Source organism: Plectropomus leopardus, chromosome 13, assembly GCF_026936395.1.
Source record: "Plectropomus leopardus strain MGB_pleo_1.0 chromosome 13, ASM2693639v1, whole genome shotgun sequence".
Taxonomy (NCBI): Eukaryota; Metazoa; Chordata; class Actinopteri; order Perciformes; family Serranidae; genus Plectropomus; species Plectropomus leopardus.
Window position 1 is genome coordinate 31870568 of NC_142188.1, and position 26280 is coordinate 31896847.

Below are 26280 nucleotides of genomic sequence, written 5' to 3' on the forward strand. Positions count from 1 at the left end.
TGAAAAAAACTCCTCATGACGTGTCACTTTGGTCTTTTGATGTTTTTTTTTTTTTTTTTGACCAAGAAGAACACATACAGGTGCATCTAAAAAAATAAAAATAGTGTGAAAAAGTTAGTCAAGTCAAGAAAGTGAAAATTTGATATATTGTGGACTCATTACACGTAAACTTAAATGCTTCAAGCATTTTTCTGTTTTAATTTTGATGATTATGGCCTACAGTTAGAAAAATGTGGACATGTTTCAAAATATTAGAATATTTCGTTTCAGATTTGAGTGAATTACTATTCAAACAGTAAAAATACTGTGTATCTCTAAGTCTAGTTCAGTATACACAACCACAATCATGGGGAAGACTGCTGACTTGACACTTGTCGAGAGGACGATCATGGACACCGTTCACAAAAAGGGGTAAGCCCCAGAGGGTCACTGCTGAAAAGGCTGGCTGTTCGCAGAGTGCTGTATGGAAGCATATTAATGGAAAGATGACTGGAAGGGGAAAAAGGGAAAAGTGTGGTAGGAAAAGGTACAAGCAACAGAGATGACCGCAGGCTTGAGGTGATTGTCAAGAAAAGTTGATTCAAGAACTTGGGAGAGCATCACAAGGAGTGGACTGAGGCTGGTGTCGTGCATCAAGAGCCACCACACACAGACGTCTTCGGGAAAGGGGCTACAACAGTCGCATTCTTAATGTCAAGCCACTCCTGAACGGGAGACAACATCAGAGGCATCTTTCCTGGGCCAAGGAGAAGAAGAACTGGACTGCTGCTCAGTGGTCCAAAGTCCTCTTTACAGATTAAAGTAAAGTTTGCATTTCATTTGGAAATCAAGGTCCTTTACCAAGTCCAAAGTCAATGCAGCTGTCCATTAAGAGATTTTAGAGCACTTCATGCTTCCACCTGCTGACAGGCTTTATGGAGATGCAGATTTCTTTTCCAGCAGGACTTGGCGCCTGCCCACAGTGCAAAAACTACTTCCAAATGGCTTGCTGACCATGATATTTCTGTGCTTGATTGGCCAGCCAACTCACCTGACCTGAAACCTGATAAAGAATCTATGGGGTATTGTCAAGAGGAAGATGAGAAACACCCGACCCAAAAACACAGACAAGCTGGAGGCCGCTATCAAAGCAACGTCGGCTTCATAAAACCTGAACAGCGCCACAGGTTGATCGCCTCCGTGCTACGCCGCATTGATGCTGGAATTTGTAGTTAAGGAACCCAAACCAAGTATTGAGTGTATAAACAAACATACCTTTCAGAAGTTGGACATTTCTGTTTTGTAAATCATTATTTCCTAGGAAATATTCTAATACTTTGAGATACTGAATTTCTGATTTTCATGAGCTATAGTCCATGAACTCAATCATAAAAATTAAAACAAAAAAAGGCTAGAAATATTTCAATTTATATGCAATGAATATACAATGTATGAAAGTTTACCCTTTTAATTAAATTACAAAGAAAAATGAACTTTTTCATGATATTCTAATTTTTTAAGATGTCCCAGTATATCAACATTGTTTTTTTTTTGTGGCAGGGAGGTTTCACATCAGCTTTGCATACAAAGACAATTGGTTTTAATCTCTAAACAGGAATTGTTTATAGTAATATAATAACAAGAGAAGCATAATAATAATAGAAATAGCATCCAGGAAAATGGGGATTATACTGTTATTCCACTTTTTTAAAAGTCTATTTTTTATATTTTACTGTAATTTTCTTTTTCTTTTTTTAATGCCATGAAGTTGGTAAAATTCATTTGTTTTGGAAATTTTCCTTTGTGCAATGAAAATGTTACAGTAATCTTTCAGGGATAACCTTCCATGTAAGACAACAAGGGCCACTTTATTTTCTGAAGCTGTCAAACTAATGTGATATGCATATAAATAATAAGCCTAAATATTTTTTTCATATTTTCGTTTCTTTTGTTCTCTTTCTTTCTTTTTGCAATAGTTGCTTTTATTTTCTTTTTTCTTATTTGTATGCATCTATGTTTATGCTCTACACCAAAGAAGGTTCCTGTGTGACTTGGGAATAAACTGTATTCTTCTTCTTCATGGAAAAAATCTGGAATTTTCTTACCAAACATGGAATGATACTGAAAAAATAAATGTGTGTAATGACAAATATGGCTCCACAAATATTTTTTTCATAGCATGTTTGTCTTTTCAACAAAATTTCCATAAATGTTACGTTGATAAACAGGTTCTCCACATGAACAATGTGACACATAATCAGAATATACTTAAATATTAATACTTTGCACTCAGATGTCTAAAGTTGGACTCAAATCAATCAATAACAGAACTTAATACCAGTACATATTTCTTTTCAACGAAAAAACGGGGTTTTGGTTTGGTTACTCTTCAAACAATCGACCAAAATGTATTAATGAAAACATTTTAGGCAAGAAATAAGCAATGCCACTGCTATATGTTGTTTCCTTTCAAACTAAATTGCCTGGCTTTTTCCAGGTTTCATGAGTCATCCGCGTCGAGCTAAAAAGGCTCATTTGCATTCAATGAAATCTAGTCAATACTATGCAAATACAGACCCGCCAATGTACTGCGACCCCACCTCTAAACTCGCTGCAACACTCTCAGCATGCACCACCCGGCTGCTTCTCCTCTGTCAGTTGCCAGATCTGGTGGCAATGCACAATAATGTGTCCAGGGCTCGAATCCAGCCCATGTGCGACAGAATCTCATGCAGTTTAATCTGTGGTTTCTGATTGTAGCCAGACAGCAGTTCAGTCAGAGTCACTGTGTGTGGAAAAGAAGGAGCACTTTATTGGTTGTTTGTAGAGTGTCTTTTAAACTGTCAGTTCAACCAAATTACATTTTCCTTCTTGAAAGTCTGCACACAGGATTATACTGTCATGAATATTTCATATAATTACCACTGAGATGATGTTTGGAGTTTTATGCTCTTCATCAGACGCACGTAGCTTAAAATGTTGCCTCAGTGGTAACTATACTGAATATTCGTGGGAGCATAATCTAGTGTGTGGACTTTGTTTACTCTTCTCTTGTATTACATCTTGTCCAGCACTTTGCCTTTTTGTCATCTGAATGTGCGTGCTTCTGTGAATTTTTTGAACATTTTCCTACTTTCCTAGAGTGGTATCGAGCTATGTAGTCATGGTTTTCTCTGATGAGGTTTAAGGATATTTGTCTGAGATTTCTGCCTCCTCCTCCAATACAATTAAGGTGAATGGACATTCACAGAATGACATTTTAAAAACTCATTAGCAGCCTCTAAACCAAAGATCCACTGTGTTGTACTGGCAGCAGGCATTGTAGACATTAGTATGTGGATATCTCAAAACCTTGGCACATAAAACCAAAACTATCCGAAAGGCAGCATTGGGGCAAAACGAGAAAAGTTTTTTTTGTAATGTGGGTGAACTGACCTTTTCACAAAAACTAACAATCAGCTCTAGAAAAACACACAAAACAGAGGCAGAACGGAAAGATTCACAAGTGGCGTTCTTCAGGTCAGCCGCATCTAATTGAGCTACGTGGATGAGTGTGACGTGTGGAGACGCTGTGACACTGCTGAGCTCCCAGCTCAGCACAGTCACCATCAGGGGAGCTACACTCTGCTGAGGACTGACCACTGGCAAATAAATCAATCAGTTACTGTCCAGTCTATTTGCCAGTGCAGTCTTCCTCTGTGCACAGCTCATCCACGTGCTGACGGTGTCACACGTCATGGGTTGTGTTTTATTCGAGCTCTACCAACAAGTCTCCCTCTCCCACCGTCTCCCCGGGCTTACAGTGGACACTCTTCACCTGGAGGACAAGAAGGATGCACATACACAGTTAAAAATGAAAACATGAAAACATTTTAGGGCCCCACAGAACATTATTATCTCACTTGATCTGGTTTTATGTCTAATCAACCTCCATGTTATTTCTCTATTTGCAGTCAATAACTGCAGCAGCCTGTATTCTGTGCACTGACTGGCTGTTGCTTTTTTATATTCATTGGTAAGGACGCACTGATCTTAGCAACACGCTCATTAAAAATCTATGAACTTGACACCATGTGTTACTGATGATAATAAGTCAGTGCTTTGTTTTGTTACCTTTGCTTGCTTGACGGCGGTCAAACTGTTTTGCATCTTCATGGCTTCAATCACACAGATCTCTTGACCCTCTGCAACCTACACACACACACACACACACACACACACACATACACACACACACACAGACACACAAGCATGCACAATCAGAGTGTGACAAACCATGGTGTGATAGTGTTGAATGACCAAGAAGTCAGTTACGACCACCTCAGGTATGTAATTGCAGCATATGCACGACATAGAGCAGAAGTACCTGAAACCTGAAAATACCGCTCATATGTGAAAGCGAAATATGACCCTCCAAAAACCATGGGCATGCTACAATAAACACATATGTTAAAAACACAGACGCCTCATTGGATCGTGCGTCAACAATGTCGTCATGGTAGAGCAGCAAGATTTAACTGAATGTGGTCTGTAGCTTTATATTTATCTACCCTATAGGGTTACATAATATGCACGAGTTACAGCAAAGCATCATTTATTGATTCTGATCACATTTTCTGGGTTTGATTTTCACCCCAGTCAGTTATACAGTGGCTGAGAGTATACACACACTCATGGACATTGGAAACAATTGTGATACCATATAGCAGGCCCACAGGAGACTTAAAGCCCATACAGAAAATTCCACTTTGTTGTTTGTTCACGTGTGTGCAAGAAAAATTATATCTTTTTAAATAACTATTTTTTGTCTTTATGATGTGTATGTCTTTTTGGGGCACTAGATTACGCCATTAAGACTATTTTGATATCCTGAACTGGATGTATGCTGTAGCTTTATATGACCTTATTTGTCCTGCAGGGACACTTTGATTTTGATGAAGCTCAACTGTACATAGTTAATATGGTTTGGTGAATCTCTACAGCATCCCAGTTATCTTTACCACAGCATACATATCATAAGGATTGAGTGAATCCTAAACTCCTTTGTAGTATGACGTTTAATGTGTCTCAGTGGGAGTCTAAAAGAGAAACCATTATAAAGTCTCTCTATATATAAAAATGTTTTTTATGTGTGTATGTCTTCGGCCACTGGTTGTTGCCATTTAGGCTGTAATTTGATATATTTTACTGTATGTACTCTGTAGCTAGATACTTATTTATTTATTTACCCTATAGGAATACATTTCTTGTACAAGTTACGGCAGAGTGTGATTCGTCTACTCGGTGAAGTGACACCCTGTTAAATCTGCAGTGACCAAAGACATACATATCTTGCGACCTTGCTTTAGTATTTATTTGTATTGATTGTATGGTCTATCTGGTTGTGAGCCCCACCTTGCGAGATGTTTTTGAAATGGTGTTGATTGTTGAATATGTTTCATTTTGTAAGAGCACTTCCTGTATATAAGGGGTCGTTTCCGCCTATCGTTCACAACGCCGCTGAAGACTGTTGGTTGAAATGCGTTTGTCGTGTGGCTGTCATAGGCCCAGAATTGAAAGCATCTAAAAAGGACATTATTGTGTGCTGATTGTCAGTTTTTTCGGACATTGCTTTTTGAGTCATGCACCTGAAAAAAGGCTGTACACTGTATGTCCATGTCAATAACAGCACACTCTTCTGGTTTCAGATTATTTTTTGGGTGGTTTTATGCCTTTAATTAAAGGACAGTAAGCGTGACGGAAGAAGAGAGGGGGTGACATGCAGCAAAGGGCCGAGGCTGGAAATGAACCCATGGCTGCTGTGGCGAGGACACAGCACCTGTACATGGGGCATCCGCTCTATCCACTGAGCCACCGGGCACCCCTTCCATCTGATTTTTTTAACCTGGCTGCAGGGAACTGTTCCCATTCAGTAACAAGAGCATTACTCAGTACATTTACATGCACAGTTTAGTGGAGCCACAGTTAAAGCTCCATTAGGCCATTTAATTGGATGACGGTGCTTGTCCCAGTATACAAGCAGCGGGGGAGAATCCATCTATTTGTGGAAGTATATCTGACTCCTCCACAGCAGGTGGAGATATGCCCTCTTTCAGCTATAGACCCATATTATTCATATAGTCTATGATATAGACCGAATCATGAATACAACAGTTTATTTACAATAACCTCAGAGTAGAAAACCACCGTGCCACCAAAGAAAAAAGTCAATATCAGTTTGAATGTGGCCTACGCTATATTTATATTATTTATAAATCTATATATTCTCCTTTTTTTCTTCTTTGTCTTTACTATAAGCCTAACTAGGGACAGGAGTCAGAAACTAGCTAGAATCCTATCTTACTACAGCTTGTTTCTGACAGGCGGAAGTTGTACTATGTTTATTCATATTGTCCCAATCAAATAAATTATATAAATATAAATAAACACATTTTCCTTGCCAAAACAGCCGTTTTTTTTTTTTTTAAAAACAGAACAAAACAAAAACAACTAGACTCCATTGAGAAAAAAAGTTATTTTACTCCACTGCTTCTCTACTGCTGCCTCCATCAGCTGTAATGGAAGTTGAAGAGGAGACAATATTCAAACACACTGTTCACTTAAACTGTCTTAAACCTTTTAGTCAGCTAAAGTATGTTTTGCTGCAGCCTCGCCCACAGCAGCACATGGCCTGGCTTAGTGCAGGTGTTGTGGGACTGTACTTTGTTTATCAGAGGTGGAGGGTGGCTGGAGAGGGACTTTTATATCTAAAATCAATATAAATTACTACCTTGTCAAGTTGAATGTCCCTCACCTAAGCCAAAATTAAAAACACAAGTAGTGCCTAGATTTTTTTCATGCTTCATGCCTTTAATCAGACCAACTACCAACGACCAAAAGCAACAGACCAATAATTCAACTATTTCTAACATCATGTAAACGTACTGACTGATGTTGAGTGATTAGGTCTGTCTTCATAAAGCTTGCTTTGTTTATTGTTGAAACAGAAAAGGGTCAAATTCAGACTGTTAACTTAATGTTGGAAACACACTGTTGGTTAAAATATAAAGCTGGACCGATTTATCAGTCAACCAATATGACTGGCCAATATGAGCTTACAGAGCTTACAGCTCACAGACATATCGGAGCATATTGGCATCGGCATATATTTTTTTCTGATAAGACAATTATTTTAACAAATCATATAATGCAGAAAATGATGCTTAGGTGGTTTAGAAATGTTCAGCAACTGACTGATACTGAACAATACTGATGTTTATTTAGCTATTTATTCTATTGTATTTATTCTTTATTTAAATGGTCAGCAAAGAGCATGCAGTACAGATGTCTACTTTATTTTTATGTTTTTTATTTGAATGGTTATTCTTTATTTGTGTTTGTGTGCAATGTTAAATAAGTAAATTGTTAAATAAAAGTTGTTTGTTTGAGAACTCTGAGTAGTTGCAAAAGTCGGTGCAAAATCAGCGCACAATCCACACCGAAATGATGTATTTTCATTCCAGCTCAAAAATTCACTATATTGGTCGCCATATCGGTAATCTGGGAATTTTTCCACTATAAAATTGGTCTCGGTCTCAAAAATCCCATATCAGTCGAGCTCTACTAAAATATCTAGCGTATATATACCGTATATTTGCTGTAGCATTCCTATTTCCTTCGTTAGAACTAAGGGACCTGGACTAAACTAGGAAAAATAGACCCACACCAAAAGCACAGTGAAGTATGGGGACAGAGGTTACACAGTGTGGTTATATAGTCTGCAGCTGGGAGTGTTAGTTTGCTTTGTCTCTCCTGTAACATGTAACTAAGTGATAAAGATTAACCAGGCAGTAAAGTAAGAATTTCTGCAGATCTTGTCTGCAGTATATTGTGTCGCTCTACATATGGTGATGTGTTACCGTATCTCCAGGCTTGACGGACACAGCCACCACTGTGCCAGGCATGGGTGAGCGCAGGATACTGCTGGTGTCCTCTGGAACTTTCTCTGGCATGTAGGCATTAAGTTCTGCAGCCAACTTTGACAGAACGCGGACCTTAAACTGCAGAAAGACACACAGTGTATAAAACATAGGAAGGAGTCTGATGTCAAGTACTGCAATATGATCATTCTGACAGTGACTATGGTCACTACTTAAAGGCAAAGTCTGGGCGAGTGCAAGGCAGAATTTATCCCCGTTCTCTCCATAAACAGTTTACACAATAAAAACAAACACAATTAAGAAGATAGAAAATCAGTGAAAATACAGATAAGTGCAAGTTGTAATTAGCCCATCTTTACTTGTGTGTGCGTGATTGCTCTCTTCATTACACTTTACTCAGCTAGATTTGTTGACGTTCAAGTATGTAAAATATGAAATTACTATTAAGCTATTATTGTGAAAAATCTGCATATAGCGGAAGCTGTGTGAAGTCTGATTGAGTAACTGTCAGGTGGGGCATCAAACATTTAATTTGAATTTCAGTTCTCACATAAAATGACAACCCTGGATCTTATGGACAGTTTTTACATATTAATAAGGATTTGCCTAATTCTACATTAATAAAATGTAAAAAAAAAAAAAAAACTACTGTAGGCAAAGTGCATGTGTTTTTCTTTGGAGCTATTCTCATTTTAAGCATATATTTGCCTTCATGGGCCTGTTTGGAGGTCTGTTTTAGATTTCTTGATTATAATTAGTTGACATCTAATATTCAATGTAAACAAAAATTAAGCTTCGTTTTAATTTTTTTTTATCAAAAAAGTATATATGTATTTGTACTATTGATAAGTCGTTTTATAAATCAAATTCAGTCATTATGCAATGAGATTCTCTTCACACTTTGAAGCCACTGTCTGAGGTGAAAATGGCCTGGTCTCTGTGTGGGGGCTAACATTGCACTCCTCACTATAGCCCGCTTAGATAACATGAGGACCCAGAGGCAGCAGCCTGTGTGATAATGTGCGTGTGATTATATAATTACAATACAGTGAAGATATGCAACCTTACCGATGTGCCGAGGAACTGCAGGATGATCCTTCCTGAAGCATCTTTGGACAGACACTGAAACAAAAGACAAAATATCATCTGCAGCACATCTGTGGTCTCTACAACTCTGTAAACACTGAGGATTTTTACTTTCAATCTGCTGGTATTTTCACCTCTTACTCACGCCAAAAGATCTAACAGGATTTAGGGACACATTTTAATTTCATTTTTTTGAACTGCATCTAAAAAATGACAAATAAGTCTACCTTGTACCTTGTAAAATAACAGCAGGTGTGTGAGGTGACAAAGTTTATGATATTATGATATATTTAACAACCTGATCCTGTGTGTGTGTGTGAGTGTGTGTGTGTTACCTGTAGCATCCTGTTTGTGCCATTAATGGTGAGTGGTAGCAGAGGGGAGGCTAGGTTCCACTGTCCACTGACTTCAACCTTCCCTCCATCCACCTCCACCTACACAGACAAACACAGACGATACTGTTGTGTCTCACACTCATAACATTTCCATCTTAATTTAGCAAAACATGTAAATTAATTTTCACACTTGCAGTAAAAAAAAAAGTGCTATTTATGCGCCTTTCCACCCACTAGAAGAGTTCCAGTAACAGCCTTTTTTGCCTACATAAGCTTGTTAACCCTTTGACACCTTGAGCAACATCACTTTTCTTGTGTTACTTTCACAAGTATTTTAAACCTTTGAACCCCAAACAAAATGTTTCAATTTCTTGGTAAAAAATCTTACACAGATTGCAAGAAACTACCTAAGTTTTTTTTTTTTTAAAGGTACGGAAAATTAGGGGAAGGGGAAAAAAAAGAAAAAGCAAGGGAAAAACTATATTTATAATGATCATAATAACATATACATTTATGTTAAAAAATTCCTATAATTTTTAAGCACTTTTTCTGGGTCATTCCCTTGTATTTATTTATTCAATTATTTATTAATTTATTTAAGCATTTTTTAAATGCAGATTTTTTTACAGTTACTAATTTTTTTGATAAATTACTACAGTTACTTTTTTTTGGATAACAAATTGCAAGAAACTAATAGACTGTGAAAATTAGTTTCAAAAAGCTGAAGAAAATGTCTACAGAAAAAAGAAAAAGCTAGGGAAAAACTATATATATCATTATCATAATTACATTTTTAAATTTATGTTAAAAATGATTCTTATTTTTATGCACTTTTATACCAGGAAATTTTCTTGTGCCTCCTTTTTTAGAACTTTGTTATTTATTTATTTATCTATTTTACAAATTTTCACACTTTTATTGTTAATAATTTTTGGGCCATAACTTCTTTTGTTGCCTGTGGCCTCTTCCCATGTTTTTAAAAGGAATCAAGCCAATTTGCTCAGATTTCAAAGGGTTAAAAGCCATCCAGAGACTACAGCGAGAATTTGCAATCTCCTGTGCAATTATGGTATGTCATAACTGAATCTACTGAATCTGTTTCTTTTTCACTTATTTGCATTTACCTTTTATTGATACCAAAGTGTCAAATTTTTTTTTTTGTAAGATTTTGATTTTACTTTTTTTTTTGTGTTTCTTTTATTGTTTGGCATGTCGACTCACGTTTTTTATTTGCAATGGTTAAATTAATAAAAGCAAGTGGCTGGAAATGCACCCAATGACATATCGTAGTGAGTCTACACAGGGAGTATAGTTACATCATTCCATTTCCTGCTGACTCATCTCCTTTTATCTTCTGGAATGTGTGCTTGGGTTTTGATGCTTTTCTTATCTTTCAATTAGAGTAACACACAATGCTGCAGTCACTCATAGATATTAATATGTTTCATTTGTTGATGGATGCACATAAATACTCACAATATAAACATTTCCTGATTTGGTGACCTCCACATTATGGCTTCCATCCTCCAGCTCCACATGCAGCTCCCAGTGGCTACTTTCTAAAGGAGTGGAAGGCACCCTGCAAAACACACACGCAGACACGCAGACACGCAGACACGCAGACACACACACACACACACACACACACACACACACACACACACACACACACACACACACACACACACGTGCATTGCATATCATCAGGGCCCATGCATCAGAGCATCTTCTTCTTGAGTAAAATCCAGCTGAATAACCCTTGCATCATTAAACATACAAGAGCCCTCCTCACCTCAGGTTCCCGAGGACCTTCTGTGAGCGGAGCTGAGCGGTGATGTAGAGCGCTGCAGCCGAGGCCAGCAGCTCCCTGCGAGCGTCTGCCTCCAGCTGGTGGCCCTTAAAGCCATCAGGGTAAACCTCTGGCAGGAAGTTGGTGCTGATGTCACCAGAGATAAAGCGGGGATGTGTGATGATTTCCCGCAGGAGGGGGATGTTGTGTGTCACACCTGGAGAGAAGATTCCCAAACACCATTATAGTAAAAAACGAGCTAATGTCCATTTAAAATTTGAGCATGTGTCCTCACTGACATTACTGTTTAAGTCTGTCGCTGTACCTCTGATGACATAGTTATCCAGAGCGTCCTCCATCCTGGCGAGGGCTTCAGCTCGTGTAGCTCCATAGGTCACCAACTTAAAATAGATACCAGAGGGGATTACTGCAGAACCACAACCACTCATGGGATGTTGGAGTTTTGTAATCTACTTTTTTTTTCGTGATGACCATCTGTTCCTAAAAACAAGAATCACACTATCTACAAAACAATTGCATATCCAACATATCACTGACCTTAGAGATCATGGGATCATAGTAGATGCTGATGTCACTCCCTTCCTGGATGCCGCTGTCCACACGGACCTGACAGAGTGAGGAGCAGACGAGAAAATGCTCATATTGGCAGCGCACTTGCCATTCACTCAGGAGACTGAGTAGAGTGATAAGAAAATTATTTGAAAAATAAATCTGGTGAAACTATGTATGACAGTATCCAAGAGATTCTAAAACCCTGAAATTCTAGAGCCAACAACATTCTGCAACATTCCTTAACTATACGATTCTAGAACCCCAACATTGTAGAAGTAACTCCATTCTCAAGCTACAAAATTCCAGAACCATGAATATCTAGAACCCTAACCTTCTATAACTAACAACATTGTACAGTTGCATCACAACATTCTTGAATCCTAACATTCTAGAACTGCATCATTCTAGAACCATAACAATCTGGAACTAACTCAATTCTGCAGATGCATTATGATATTCTAGAACTGTCACATTCTACAATTGCTTCGTAACATCACAGTACTGTAGAACTTTAACATTCTACAATTATATCATGACATTGTATAACCCTAAAACTCTAAAACTGTAACATTCTGTAACTAATGAAACTCTACTGTAGCCTTCTAGAACACTAGCATTCTGATAAAAACAAACACTTAGAACTTAACTGTCTTAAATTGTACCATTACATTCCAGAATCATTACAAATACTGTAACATTTTAAAATTGCATCACAACCTTATAGAACTGTATCACACTAGAACCCTATAATTCAGATACTAAAATACATTTACAACAAACTATATTTTAAAATTGCACTTGCAACTTTCACACTAAGGCATGAGTCATAAGCATGCCGTGAGGAGAGGTTGCTGGACCAGGAGAGTGATTAAAAGCCTTTGTTTCTGCCAGTTTTGTATAAAACTTTTAAAATCAAGGATGTGACATCAACGGGGGATGCTGCACAATGCACAACAGAAAAACAGTAGCAGCAAAATAATGAATTACATTGTTTACCTGCAAACTTTCGTTCTGTTTCTGTTATCTGCCACAACAAAGATTTTTGGAGCTGGATTGTTCACTCGGACTGCTATTGGAATATATGTCTGTTCAGTTATTTACAGCACACTCAGGGCAGAGGTGGCGAAGAACAAAAAACTTAACTGTTCATTTGTTTATTTTCTAAATGGTGAAACACCTGTGTATACACAGATGTTTAAAACTGAAAACGTATTATTGTGGATGAGGCCTTAGATTTATGTCTTTTTCAAACACACACACACAAACACACACACACACACACACACACACACACACACACACTTACATTGCTGAGGTTGAGTGGCTCTTGGTATTGAGATAGCCGTCCGATGGAAGGAAGACCAAAAGACTTGTAAGGGTCCTAACAGAGCAAACAGAGGAACAAATAAAGAAAACGAAAACACTTAAGATCAAATTTCCTACTGTCTTCTTAAAATTTATTTACTCATTTATTTTTAATAATGTCTGGATGGATGGTCTACAGCTATTTTCATGTTGTTGTGGGTTACATGTTGTATTTGTCTTCTTAATCTGTGAAAAACTAATAAAACTGTTAATACGAAAAAAAGATCAAGTTTCACTCACAACAGTCGGGTAAGCAGAAAGGGTTTGATATTTAAAATGGAAACACTTCTATTTGTGTATACACACCTAACACGCACGCATGCACGCACACACACACTGACCTCAGCGTAGACACGGCTTTCAATGGCCCAGCCGTTTATTGGGATATCTTCCTGATTGTGCTGCAGCTTGTAACCCTTGGCAACCCTGATCATCTGCTCCACCAGGTCCAGGCCAGTAATGCACTCTGTGATTGGATGCTCGACCTGGGGTCAAAGGTTAAACAGAGGAGATACAGTTTCCATATTCAGATGAGTGTTGTGCTTGTTGAGCGTGAAACTTAAGGAACCCTTACTGGCCCAGGTATTTCTGCCACATTTGTCATGCAGACGGTGAAAGATTGTTTATTCAAACTTGATGCACTGATAGACAATGAGATGTGGCTGAGAGCTGAAATCCTCTGTCCGGCTGGGAACATTTGTTGCATGTTGCTGGACTGCTCTGTCTAACTACAATTACTGTCATCTCTCTAATGTCTCTACAATAAAAGCCACACAATGCCACAAAACATAAAAGTATTAGTTGTCTTTCTATTACTTACTAATTCTGTATAAAAAATGAGTATTATAGATTGAACACATTGAATAACAATGATGATGAATAACAGCATCAGGGTCGTGGCAAATTTTTCTGGCTTACTTCCCACTGAAAGTTATTCACGACAATCTAATAAAACTGATTATTCTGGAGCACCCTAACCCAAATTCCAGCTCCACCTTGTTTCAAGTCATGCCCCTCTCTTGCATCCACCTGCTCGCACCCACACGCACAGCCTACACTGACCTGTAGTCGTGTGTTCATCTCCAGGAAGTAGAAGTTCTTTTTAGAGTCCACCAGGAACTCCACTGTGCCAGCAGAAGAGTACTGCACAGCTTTGGCCAGCTGCACCGCCTGCTCCCCCATCGCCCGCCGTGTCGCCGGGTCCAGGAAAGTACTGCAAAGGACACGAGACCAGACACTCAGACTCACCTCTGGTGGTGTACATGGGGCTTCTAATAGAAACACATTCAACAAATCTATCATTTTAAGACACACACTAAAAACTCACTATAACATTATATAATGGTACATTCTAGAACTATACAATTCTGCAATTACAAAATTACATTGGGACATTCCAGAACTGCAATATTCTACAATTTCATCATTTCATTCTAGAACTGTAGCATTCTACAATTATATCATGACATTCTAGAATTGCAACATTCTGCAACTGCATCATGAAAATCTAGAACTATAACATTCTAGAACTGCAAAATTCTACAATCTCATGATAACATTCTACAACTGTAACATTCTAGAATGTTATATTCTAGAACTATAATATTCTGCAATTACATTACAATAGTCTAGAACTTCAAAGTTCTATCATTACATCACAGCAATCTAGAACTGTAGCATTCTACAATTACATCACAACAATCTAGAGCTGTAACAATCTAGAACTGCAATAGTTACATTCTAGAACTAATTTATAATATTCTACAATTACATAATAATATTCTAGAACTTCAACATTCTATAATTACATTGCAACAACCTAGAACTGTAACATTCTAAAATTACATCACAACATTCTAGAACTGCAGCATTCTACAACTGGATTTTAAGAATGTAGAACTGTTACATTCTAGAACTATAATTTTATACAATTAGATCATAACATCCTAGAACTATAACTACTAATATTCTACAAATACATTGTAACATTCTAGAACTGTATTGTTGTAAGATTATAGAATAACATACAACCATTAAATTCTAAAACCCTAACAGAAGTGTAACATTCTAGAAGCCTAACATTCTAAAACTAACAACCATCTACAAATGCATCACCATACTGTAGAACTTTAACACTCAAGTATTGCTTCAGAACCATAAAATTCTAGAACTATATAAAGTTGGAACTAACAAAACACTAGAATTGAATTATAATATTGACATTCTACAACTGTATACCTTCCAGAACACTAGAATGTAACACAAACAAACATTAATAACTTGTTAACCTCTTATCTAAATCCTACCACCTACCTTCAGCCCCCTTGCTCGGACCACACCATACTTTGAACTCAAACTTAATTTTGACCTCACCTACACATCTAATAAGTCTTATGACTGCATCTTGCACAAATTAAACTGTGCTTATAGTTTACTGTGTTCTGAATCAAGAGAACTATATCAACTCAAAAATGTGGTAAAAACTACAGGTGTCTGCAATGAGAGCTAAGCTGTCGAGGTAAGGGAACATCAATACTTTGCATTAAGTTTAGCAGTAATGCACAGTATAGCGTCAGCTTTGATGCAGTTATGCTTCTGTAGACAATGTGTCCTGCTGCTCACTGATTTTTCTCACGTTCTTGTGCAAAAACCGAATAAGCTGCATTCGCATTGAGAAATGCAAAGAACAGACTTAGTTTCTCACTAACCTGGGAGCTTCTTCCACCACCTTCTGGTTCCTCCTCTGGATGGAGCACTCCCTCTCATTCAGCCACAGAGCATTACCATGTTTATCAGCCAGCACCTGCAACAAGCACAAGCAAGTGTTCTCTGCTTAAACATATGCAATAGGAATGTATTATGTGATTTATTTTGTCACAATAGCTCAATAGTTTTTTGAAATAACTGATTTTTACAATGACCTATTATTGACATTCGTGTCAATTAACACTTGAATACGCCTTTAACTCGCATTTAAACTTGCATATAAACGTATAAAATCTGAGAAAATTGGTTTGGTTTCTTAAAGTTTCTTAAGTAAAAGGTGACAAGGACATTTTAGCTGGGGGGGATGTTATCAAAAAACAGGGCAAAGATGTCCAAAAAAAGTATATTAATAAATCTCTTAATTATATATTTAAAATTACTTCAGACAAAAAAAATAAAAAATAAATTATCCTACTTTCTTTTTTGTTTGTTTATTTTTTAAATTAGTTTTTTACTTTCCTTTGTGTGCTGATTTTTAAGTAATTTCCTTGTAACTTTTTTTTTACTACTACTTTTTTTCACTATTTTTTGGGTCATTTCATATTAAGCTCGTTGCCTTCATCCCATGTTTTTGAAAATAATAATAACAATAACAATAATAATAATAATAATAATAAAATCATAAATTGTAATAATTCTCACTGTATGTCCCGATCACAATTAAATTGACAAATTGTCAATACGAAATGACATCAGACCCCTGCGTGTGATACCTGGATCTCTATGTGTCTGGGGTTGTCTATGAACTTCTCAATGAGCAGCCTGTCGTCTCCAAAACTGGATGCTGCCTCCTGGGACGAGAACCGGAAGCCTTCCCTGTTCGAGTAAACACACAAACACACACACAGACACACACACACACACACATATTGTTTTTATGAACAATGTTGTTAAAACGAGTGGATGGTCAGTCAGTGTACACTGAGGTTGTGACAAAAACAGACCTTGTCTCCTCATCGTTCCAAGCAATCCTCATCCCTTTCCCTCCTCCTCCTGCTGATGCTTTGATCATCACTGGGTAACCTAGCAACAACACAAAGATGAAGCATTTACGCAACTGTACAGGTACATTTTCACCATGATTTAACCACACACATCTGACCACAAATACTTCCCACACTGTCAGACAGCTGCACTACCTGCAAACAGAGGTCTGTACAGAGATACAGATGCACTCAACATTTTACATGCACTTTCAAGGGCCATTTATTCCAATGCAGTTTAGGGATTTTAATAATTTTAATAAGAAATGTGCTTTGTTAGTGACAGAATGTTTGGGAAATGTGCTTCTTTATCACAAAAAATAAGAGCACTTTGCTACAACAGGAGTCTGTCCTTCAGCTTGACAAGGCTGGTGCAAAGTTAGCGTGAAGGCCACAGAAGCAACATCTATGGCAAATAAACCAGGTGGAAATCAAGCCGAATATTCCTTTTAGGTTTGACTTAAGTTTTTCATGACCCCAAATAATCATTAAAACAATGTGGTCATCATTTTATGTTTTTTTTGTACCACAAAAAACAAGGGGGAAAAAATAAAAAAAACGGTGCAGCTAAAACATCCAAAGAGTTGACAATGACCAAGCGTCAGGAGACAAAAACATTGAATTTGTCACAAAAAAAGGATGCCTATTACAGATATATGATGGTTAAAAAAAATTTTAAAAAAAGGGAACAAAAACCATAATGTAAGACGGGATAAAGCATGTGCTTCAGTTGAATTCACACAAAGTTGCACCTTCCCTGCAGGGCTGTGCAGACGTGGGTGGGTTTGAAACCTGAGCAAACTGGCTTTATTTCTTTCAGAAACATGAGAATAATGCAAAGACAATGGATGAAGAAAGGACCCCAAAACTGGCAAGAAATAAGTGAAAATTAAAAAAATTACCTGAAAATTACTAAAAGGAAAAAAGTTATTAATAAAAATAAGAAAACAGTTAAACAGACAAACACACAAACATGGACATGGCCTGGAAAAAGTGTATAAAAAATATAATGATTTTGTAACATAATTTTAAATATGTAATTATTTAATCACTTCTCTAGCTTTTTTGTTTTCTGCTCACATTTTCCCAAGCTTTTTCTTTTTTCCCTAGACATTTTCCCTTTTTTCTTATTTTACCTAGAGAGTTTCCATTTTTCTTTTTCCCTAGACATTTTACCTTTTTTCTCTTTTTTCCCCAAGATATTTCCCGTTTTTATTTTTTCCCTAGACATTTTCTCTTGTTTTTAAAAAATAATAATAAAATAAATTTAAAAAATAATTTTCTGTTGAACATTTCTTACCAAGTTGCTCTTTGCCTTCTCCTATCACAACAATTTGCTTTAGGTTCAAAGGGTTAAATCCAAGTTCTCAGAAGATGCACAAAAACTTTATACAAGAGACCAAACTTTTCTTTTGTAATAAAGCTACATTCGCCAATTATGCTGATGCACATATCAACAGCTGCAAAATCAGTTAAATCCCCAAACTGCCTTCACATTTATGTCCCCTCTGAGTGTAAAATTCATTTTGGACTGCAAATGTATGTAAAGAGAAAATCAGTACATAATGAATCTTTACAGCAGTTACAGATAATGACTGAATGAATGAATGAATAAATGAATGTAATAATGACTTAACACCTCGTCTGGCTCAAAGACAGAACGGAGTATGTGGTCAGATGGATCACACACACACACACACACACACACACACACACACACACACACACTTAACACTTTCAGTGTGTGGAGAAGTGATGACTTACCAATCTCCTGTGCGATCTTCACAGCGTCCTCAACATTCTGACACAGAGAGAAGTTTATGGTCACTGATGATCAACCAGACGTCACTGACAACAACACAATAACTGTCTCATGCAAGCTTTGAACTGTCTCCACACTGCGGGCGAGGCTTGTGTGACTGCTTTCAAATATGAAGCAGTTCTCTCCCTGAACAAAATGTCACTTTGTAGTGTGTTTTGATTGAATCACTCAGGTGAAAACGAAACTCTGAAACTCTTTTGTGTATAATCTGAATGACAACATTTGTAAGAACAGGACACAATAACTTTTTGTATTGCCAATTACTGACCATAAACAATAATGCTGATTTAATCATTGAATCAATAGAAAACATGGCTAATAGAGAGTACATTCCTCTGCTGCACTGTTGTGCACACTGCTGTGTGTGTGTGTGCGTGCGTGTGTGTGTGGCCCATTCACGTGTGTGGCCGTACCTCGACGACTCCATCAAATCCTGGGATAGTGTTGACCTTAGCTGCCTTAGCAATCAGCTTGCTTTCAATTTTATCCCCCATAGCCTGGATAGCATGGGTGTCTGGGCCAATGAACGCCACGTCCTCTGCTGCCTAGCAACAAAACAACAACACCATGAAAGTTACTAAAAATTATGAAACATAAAACTGTGATTTACAGTCCATGGTTTAGTATCTACTATGGTAATTGCCAGAAAAATTAGAGTCAGGTCATTTCTAGAAATAGTCCTTCTCTAACATGCATCTTCACTAAAATGTTACAATATAAAACATTTCTGTCGATGTGTAGCGTGCACTGAGCATGTCTGACGTGTGTGCATATGAGCTCTGCTTGAAAGCACACACCTGTCCAGGCACGCTACGTGGTGTTTTTGCAAAAATGCATGCAGCTGGGAAGCACTGAGCATACGACTGGATTCATGAGACTTGAATTACACTGCAAAAGTTATGTGAGATTTTGTAAACAGATGTTTTGATGTAATTTTACTGCTGTTAAACCATAATAAAAAGCAAACTCAAGATCTGCCTTTTTAGTTTGGCTTTTGATTGAACTTTATTAATTTACTGAATTTTTATTCATATATTTTAGTCTGTTCTACAGTTTTACAACTTAATCATTGTATCATTGTTATTTTTAACATATTTATTCATTATTTTACTTTGTTTTCATCTTGTAATTTACCTCTTTTTTACAGTTTGTGTATTTTACTTGTTTACTAATTTATATATTTATTTATCTATTTTATTATCGCTATGTTATTTATTAATCTATTTATCTGCTTACTTATTTATTTACTCTTTTTTTTAACTTTCTGTTTATTGGTTTTATTTAGCCTCTGGTGTTTCCTCACTTTTGGTTGCATTTCTTCAGTTCCTGGTTTTAATTAATTTGTTCTGTTTTTTATTCACACGTTTGTGTGCGCATTTTGGTTTTATTGTATCAAGCACTTTGCATTACAGTTCATTTGTATAAAAAGAGCTACACAAATAGTCTGATTGATTGACTGATTGAAACACGGATCCCATTTACTTAAATTTATGAGAAATGTTTGCCTTTTTGGGATTCCCTGTTCACCGTGGAGGTATGCGAGATAAACAAAGTTTTCTTAGCAAATTTAACATAGTACAGGTTGATTAACTGACATACAAAAGGCATTTTTGCAGGGTGAAGTACTCCTTTGACAAGAAGAAAGTAAATTCCCATCAAAGCATTTGTTTGTCAGGAATTTATTCTAAATGTATGGTCATAAAGTGTTTGTTTACTAAGATCCCCATTAGCTTCTGTATTAAACAGCAGCTACTCTTGCTGGGGTCTCTGTTATTTTTATTAACAACATTTCATGAACGAAATTACATAAATACACATCCATAACATTCACACACACTACACAACAAAACAAATTACAAAACCAATCGAACACACAACAATCGACACAAACCCAAAGACTGTCTGATACATAAAGTAGCTTTTATGATTTATCTCTTCAATAGTTGAGAAAATAAAGTACCTGCAAGCTTATTCACTAAATTATAAGAAAAAAATGGATAGATAGCTCAAAATCCATTTCCTATAAGTGTGTGTTTAGAGAAAATAGGTGTTTTTGATTTTATGTATTACTTACCAGCCGCTTTGCAAACTCTTTGTTTTCAGAGAGAAACCCGTAGCCAGGATGAACCTTTACAGAGAAAAAAAGTTCATCTTTATTTGATTTGCTTTCGGAAGATTTCAAACCAAGCTTTTATAATCATGAGTGTTTTCCATCAATGAAGAAGCCATTTGGTAGCACCAACATCTCAACTCTGACTGCAGAGAGTCACCAGTTTACACACTCTAGCATACTGGTGTACTAGCATGCATGATTTACTGCTTAGACGACCTTCATATTATCTTGAAAAGCATTTGTACACAGAATGTCATGCATGTCGTCTACCACAGTCCCACCATGTAATGAGAGCCATGGAAATGCTTACAGCTTGTGCTCCAGTGGTTCTGATGGCATCCATGATGGCGTCCATGTTCAGGTAGCTCTTACTGGTAGGGGCGGGGCCAACACATACTGCTTCATCAGCCATCTTTACATGAACCTAGAAACACACACATACAGGAGAGGTGAATGCAAATGTCACCTCAGCAGCAGACAGTAAGATATACACAGATACACAGTTACCATACGACATGACACAACACAACAACGAGAGATAAGATAAGATAGAATAAGATAAGAAGATAAGAGCCGATACGATACGATACGATTGAACTTCACTAATCCCAAAGAAAATTCTTGTGCCAGATTGCTCCAAAAATACAGTAGCAAAAAGAATACAACAGTAGAACATCAAATAAGTGAAAATAAAAGACAAAGTGTCTAATTGTAATGTTTAAAGGTAAAAGTAATATTGCAGATAGTTACCACTGACTCTAGCTGTCTGTGCATCCTGGAAACACCAAAACAAGAAATCTAAAACTTCACCTTATAGATAATTAACCCCACAGGTAACACAACACATTCAATTTCATCAGGAACTCGAGAATATGTTATAAAAATGCTACACATGCTACACAAGAAAAAGACTGAACTAAATGATTTTTTGTTGTAATAAGGTTTAGAGAAGGTTTTTGTAGTAGGATTATTCATCTTAACTCTACAAAAACCCAGACAAGAGGAGGCGCTTATTTTAGCAAGAGTTTCCGGAGATACACAGAAATCCTGGTAATTGATCCTAATTTTTAACCCCGTATGAAGATATGAAAATGATGATGACTCACAGCGCTGGCGTCGACATCACTGTGAACAGCTACTGTCTTGATGCCCATTTTGCGACATGTCTTCATCACCTGATGGAAAAATCACACAACATGAACACTAATCCTTCTGCTATGGACAACATCAAATACAACGCTGTTAGTTACTTTGATAGGTGCTGGTTGCCGTGGGTTTAGAGGGACAGTTCACTTTTTAATCAAAGGTCCACATAGTTTTCCTTACCTGTAGTGCTATTAATCAGTCTAGATAGTTTTGGTGTGAGTTGCTGAGTGTATGCGTTATTCATTCTAGAGATGTAACTTTCTATTCTATTTTTTTATATATGTGTGTGTGTATATATATATACACAGACACACACACTATATACACACTTTATATATAGCCACAAGCACAGTGCCTTCTAGTTCCATTCTATTGGGCAGAAGGCAGACATCACTGCAGAAAATATCTCTAACACTCAGCAACTCACAACACAACGATGTAAATTGATAAATAGCACTACAGGTAAGAGTAAAAAAACATGTATTTTTAATTTGGGGGTAAATTGCAACTTTCGGGTGGATATGTACTATTAAGAAAACCAGGGAAAAATACAGTAAAGCAGAGTTTGTGGTTAAAAGGCCTCCAGTGGTTTGAGGTCAAGCTCCAGTGAGTTTATGTCTTCATGCGTTGAACAGTAAACCAAAAGCAGTTTCAGTTTTTCATTTACATACATATCTGTATCAGCCAGTCTTACCCTGCAAGCAATCTCTCCTCTGTTGGCTATTAGGATCTTATCAAAGGTCTGTGGAGGGAAACAGCAGACAGATTAGCAGTGTTTATCATTGACACAACAAGGACTTTCCTCACGCCACCTGTTTGCCAGTAAGAAGACTTAAAAACACTTTCTTTACACCCTAACTCCTGAGCAAGGCATTCTGCATCAGAAATCACATCATTTCTCACTGATGTCAAATATGAATCACATCTTGTGAATCACATTCAGACTTTTTCTTCAGTGTGAACAGCTGCTTTTAGGTTACAGTCGAACAGGGAGGAGCAGGGAGCCATGCATTACCTTTTCACTGGAGTTGTATGTGGTGGAGTAATGAGCTCTGCAGTGCACGGCACAGCACCTGGACTGGAATGAGGCATACTGCAAAACACACACACATCCACTACATTAAGCTGCCATATCAGTTGAATTCATTTTTATTCAACAAGAGTTGCTGTAAGTGGTATGTGTTAGGGGGTTGTAAACATTTGCCTGTAATTAACTCTTAATTTCTGATTCTGAGTTTTTAAACTACAATATTTGCAAGAAAAACTGCCTCTATTTCCTGCAGGTCCCATCTGTCACAAACACTTGATTGGGATTTTTAATGGCTATATATGTCAGGGGTCGACAGATTATCGGCCCCACTGATTATCAGAGCCAATTTTGGCATTTTGCCGATAATCTGTGCCGGCATTTTATTTTAATGATCGTCAATAAAATTAATTAATTAAAGTGTGCATATTACACTCAACCAACAGCAAGGAAGGCAGTCTGAAATACATGCAAAGAAAGTGTCAGCACAGGTGGAACTTTTACTTTGTAAAACCTCATAGAGCTATTTTTTTTTTCATTTTTATTTAAATTTTCACTGAGCTTTATAAAAATGTTTTATTTGTTAGAGGCATTTAAATGAAGATTTGTGTTGGAGTTTGCTATATTCCAAATTCTGAAAAGGCGAAAAGAGGCAATGAATAACTCGGTAAGATTTATTATTTGTAAATGCATGTTGGTTCCAAATATCAATTATCGGTCTCATTGAGTACTAATAACCAGTATCGGCCCTGAAAAAACAGGATTGGTCGACCCCTGTTACATGTAAATGCATTGTTACAATAATTAATTACACATGAGATCAATTATCTGAGGTCTGAATTTAATCCCATTCAGTGCTGGAAGACAACCAACATCGACTGTCTGTAAAATACTGACGATGGATAAAATACCTCATACAACCCCACAAATATGAACTATGACTTTAACTTCAGAATTTATCATTTTACAAACCACACTACTATGTGTTAGGATTTCAGATATATTCTGTCTGCTATTACTGATATCAATCTTTTTTCCACTTCCACTGTCTTACACAGAAATCTGACAGCAGATCCTTGTATCTTTCCTTGCAGTTATACGTATATCCATCACAGAAAACGTTAGACAAGAAAAGCAGGCATGATAACTGATTTTTGTTTTTTGGGGTTTTTATAAATAAATGATATATCAATCAGTGGCTGTTTGGACCAGCAGGAGAGCTGAAACCCAATACAAGAAAAAGTTTTTCATGGTTTTTCAAGAGAATAAGAGGAAGTCTGAATCTGTGGAAAAAAGCTAAATTGGATGCAAAAACTGGCCCTAAAAGTTGCACTGCGACACCTGATCACTTCCGCACTATAATGTTGAAGTGACAATGAAAGAAATATGAGATTCTGGAAGAGTAAACAAAACAACAACTATGTGAGTGAGGCCCTCTGATCCTTCTCCAGGGAAAAATATTATACACAAACAGAAGCAGAGTGGTTTGTACAGAAAAACAAATTGTTTTTAAATATTTGTAGTGCTTTGAGAGAAACTGCAGTGGGGCTGCCAAAGTACTTTTGGCTCATTTTTTTGAAAGTGAAAATACACTTTTGCTTTTTCCAACAACTTATCCTTGTGAAAGCTGATTTTACTCGCTCACCTCATGAAAAAGCAAATAGAGGTCCAGACTGAACCTGCATCCTCCCACTTTAACACGCTATGCTACTCAGGTTTCTACAGTATATGTAACTGGGGGTCCCTGCCCTGTCTCTGACAGCCAAGGGGTCGTTGGCCTCAAAAAATGTTAAAGACCCCTGATTCTGATCTAGCATGCCGAAAATCAAATGCCCAAACCAGGGCTGGAAATTATCACCAGCCAAATGCTAGTAAAATATGCAAATGGCTTCCAGATTTTTTTCATTCACCAGCCAAAAAACAATGGTAATCTATTGAGCTTGTAGATTTTAGGATCTGCCAGCCACAGTGGCAGGTGGACAAAAAGTCCATTTCCAACCCATTGACTCACGTCTCAGGCACAGTGTCAGAAGTAAAAACGCCATGCTATGTTTTTGATAATAGTAAATAGTAAAAACAAAACACAAACAAGAAAATTACTTGGAAAAAGTAAACATAAATGCATATATATGTATACATATATATGTATATATGCAAATGTATACATAACAAAATTGTGAATTAATATTTTAATAATAATAATAATAATAACAGTTTCCTGAACATTTTTTTCCTAGTTTTATTTTTAGTTGTTTGTTTGTTTTCCTTTTCTTTTTTTTTAACTATTGTTCAGGTCATGTTGTCACCATGTACACATTTCTTAAATTTGTGGGATATTTCTTGACAGGTTCTTACCAATTACTTGGAAAAGGTGTATACACAAATGTATACTTTATTGTTAATTAGTAGTTTTAATAATAATAACAGTTAATAATAGTAATAATAACATTTTTCACCAGGTTTTTGTTTGTTTGTTTTCCCTTTCTTCTGAACTAATTCCCAGGTCTTTTTTGTCATCCTTTAATAATTTCTTGCAATTTCTGTGACATGTCTTGCCAGGTTGCTCATCGCCTTCCCTCACATGTTTTCAGAAGAAATCAAATCAATTTGCTCGAGTTTCAAAGGGTTAACCAGAGGACATGTGGGCACTGTGGGGGCCAACAATCACGTTTACTCGGGGGCCCCCTAATGGGCTGATGCTGTCAAGCATGAGACCCTTTAGAGGACCCCCTCAGAGAAACTTTGCAGTTACAGTCTGGGTACATTGTAAGCGATCCAGACATGTTTTTCTCAGACAAATATCACAATCGTTTGTGGAGGATCAAATAAATATGTCATGAAGGGTTATCCATCGAAACAGAACACACTGTTTTATGAAGCCGTGTGCAGCACAGCCTGCCTGTCTGTCTGACTCAACCTCAAAGTCACTTCATTTACTCCCTCTCTGATAAAACAAACGATAACAACAGCATTTACTCCTCAAGAATCTGGCAACAAACTTCCTCACAATTTCGCATCTCTAAGTTTCTGTCTCTTGTTATCTCTTCAGAGAAAGTTTCATTCTTGTGTTATTTTTTAGAGCTTTTCCACCAAGAGCGTTCAGGACTGTCCTGCTCGTCGTTAGCATGGTTTGGACTATATGTGTTGTTTGTGTCGTTCGCGTGCTGACAGGAAACACGCGGCTGTCGGTTAGATAAACGAGCTCGCGCTGTGCACGGTCACTGTGATAGCAGCTCACCTTTACAGAAAACAGCAGCCTATTCAGTGATGGAGAGAGCCAGTGCGTCGCCATGTTGCCAAACTGAGACGGTCAGCCACTCACGCTGACGTGATGACGTAGTAGGTTTAGAGAGACCGGAGTGGTGGAGAGAGAGGCG

General features: G+C 37.2%; 1 protein-coding gene across 1 annotated transcript; it reads right to left on the minus strand.

Moving 5' to 3' along the window:
- Positions 1–2769: 2769 nt before the first annotated feature.
- Positions 2770–26280, minus strand: pcca (propionyl-CoA carboxylase subunit alpha). Its single transcript, XM_042502659.2, has 23 exons — positions 26142–26280; positions 22892–22969; positions 22571–22618; positions 21837–21905; positions 21041–21154; positions 20692–20745; positions 19031–19162; positions 18560–18596; positions 16757–16835; positions 16526–16628; positions 15755–15849; positions 14109–14259; positions 13388–13531; positions 12988–13062; positions 11667–11735; positions 11434–11509; positions 11112–11325; positions 10796–10898; positions 9320–9418; positions 8967–9020; positions 7878–8018; positions 4093–4170; positions 2770–3796 (listed from the first exon to the last, which is right to left on the minus strand). The coding sequence occupies exons 1-23, from the start codon at positions 26193–26195 to the stop codon at positions 3728–3730; spliced, it is 2136 nt and encodes a 711-aa protein (XP_042358593.2). The 5' UTR covers positions 26196–26280; the 3' UTR covers positions 2770–3727.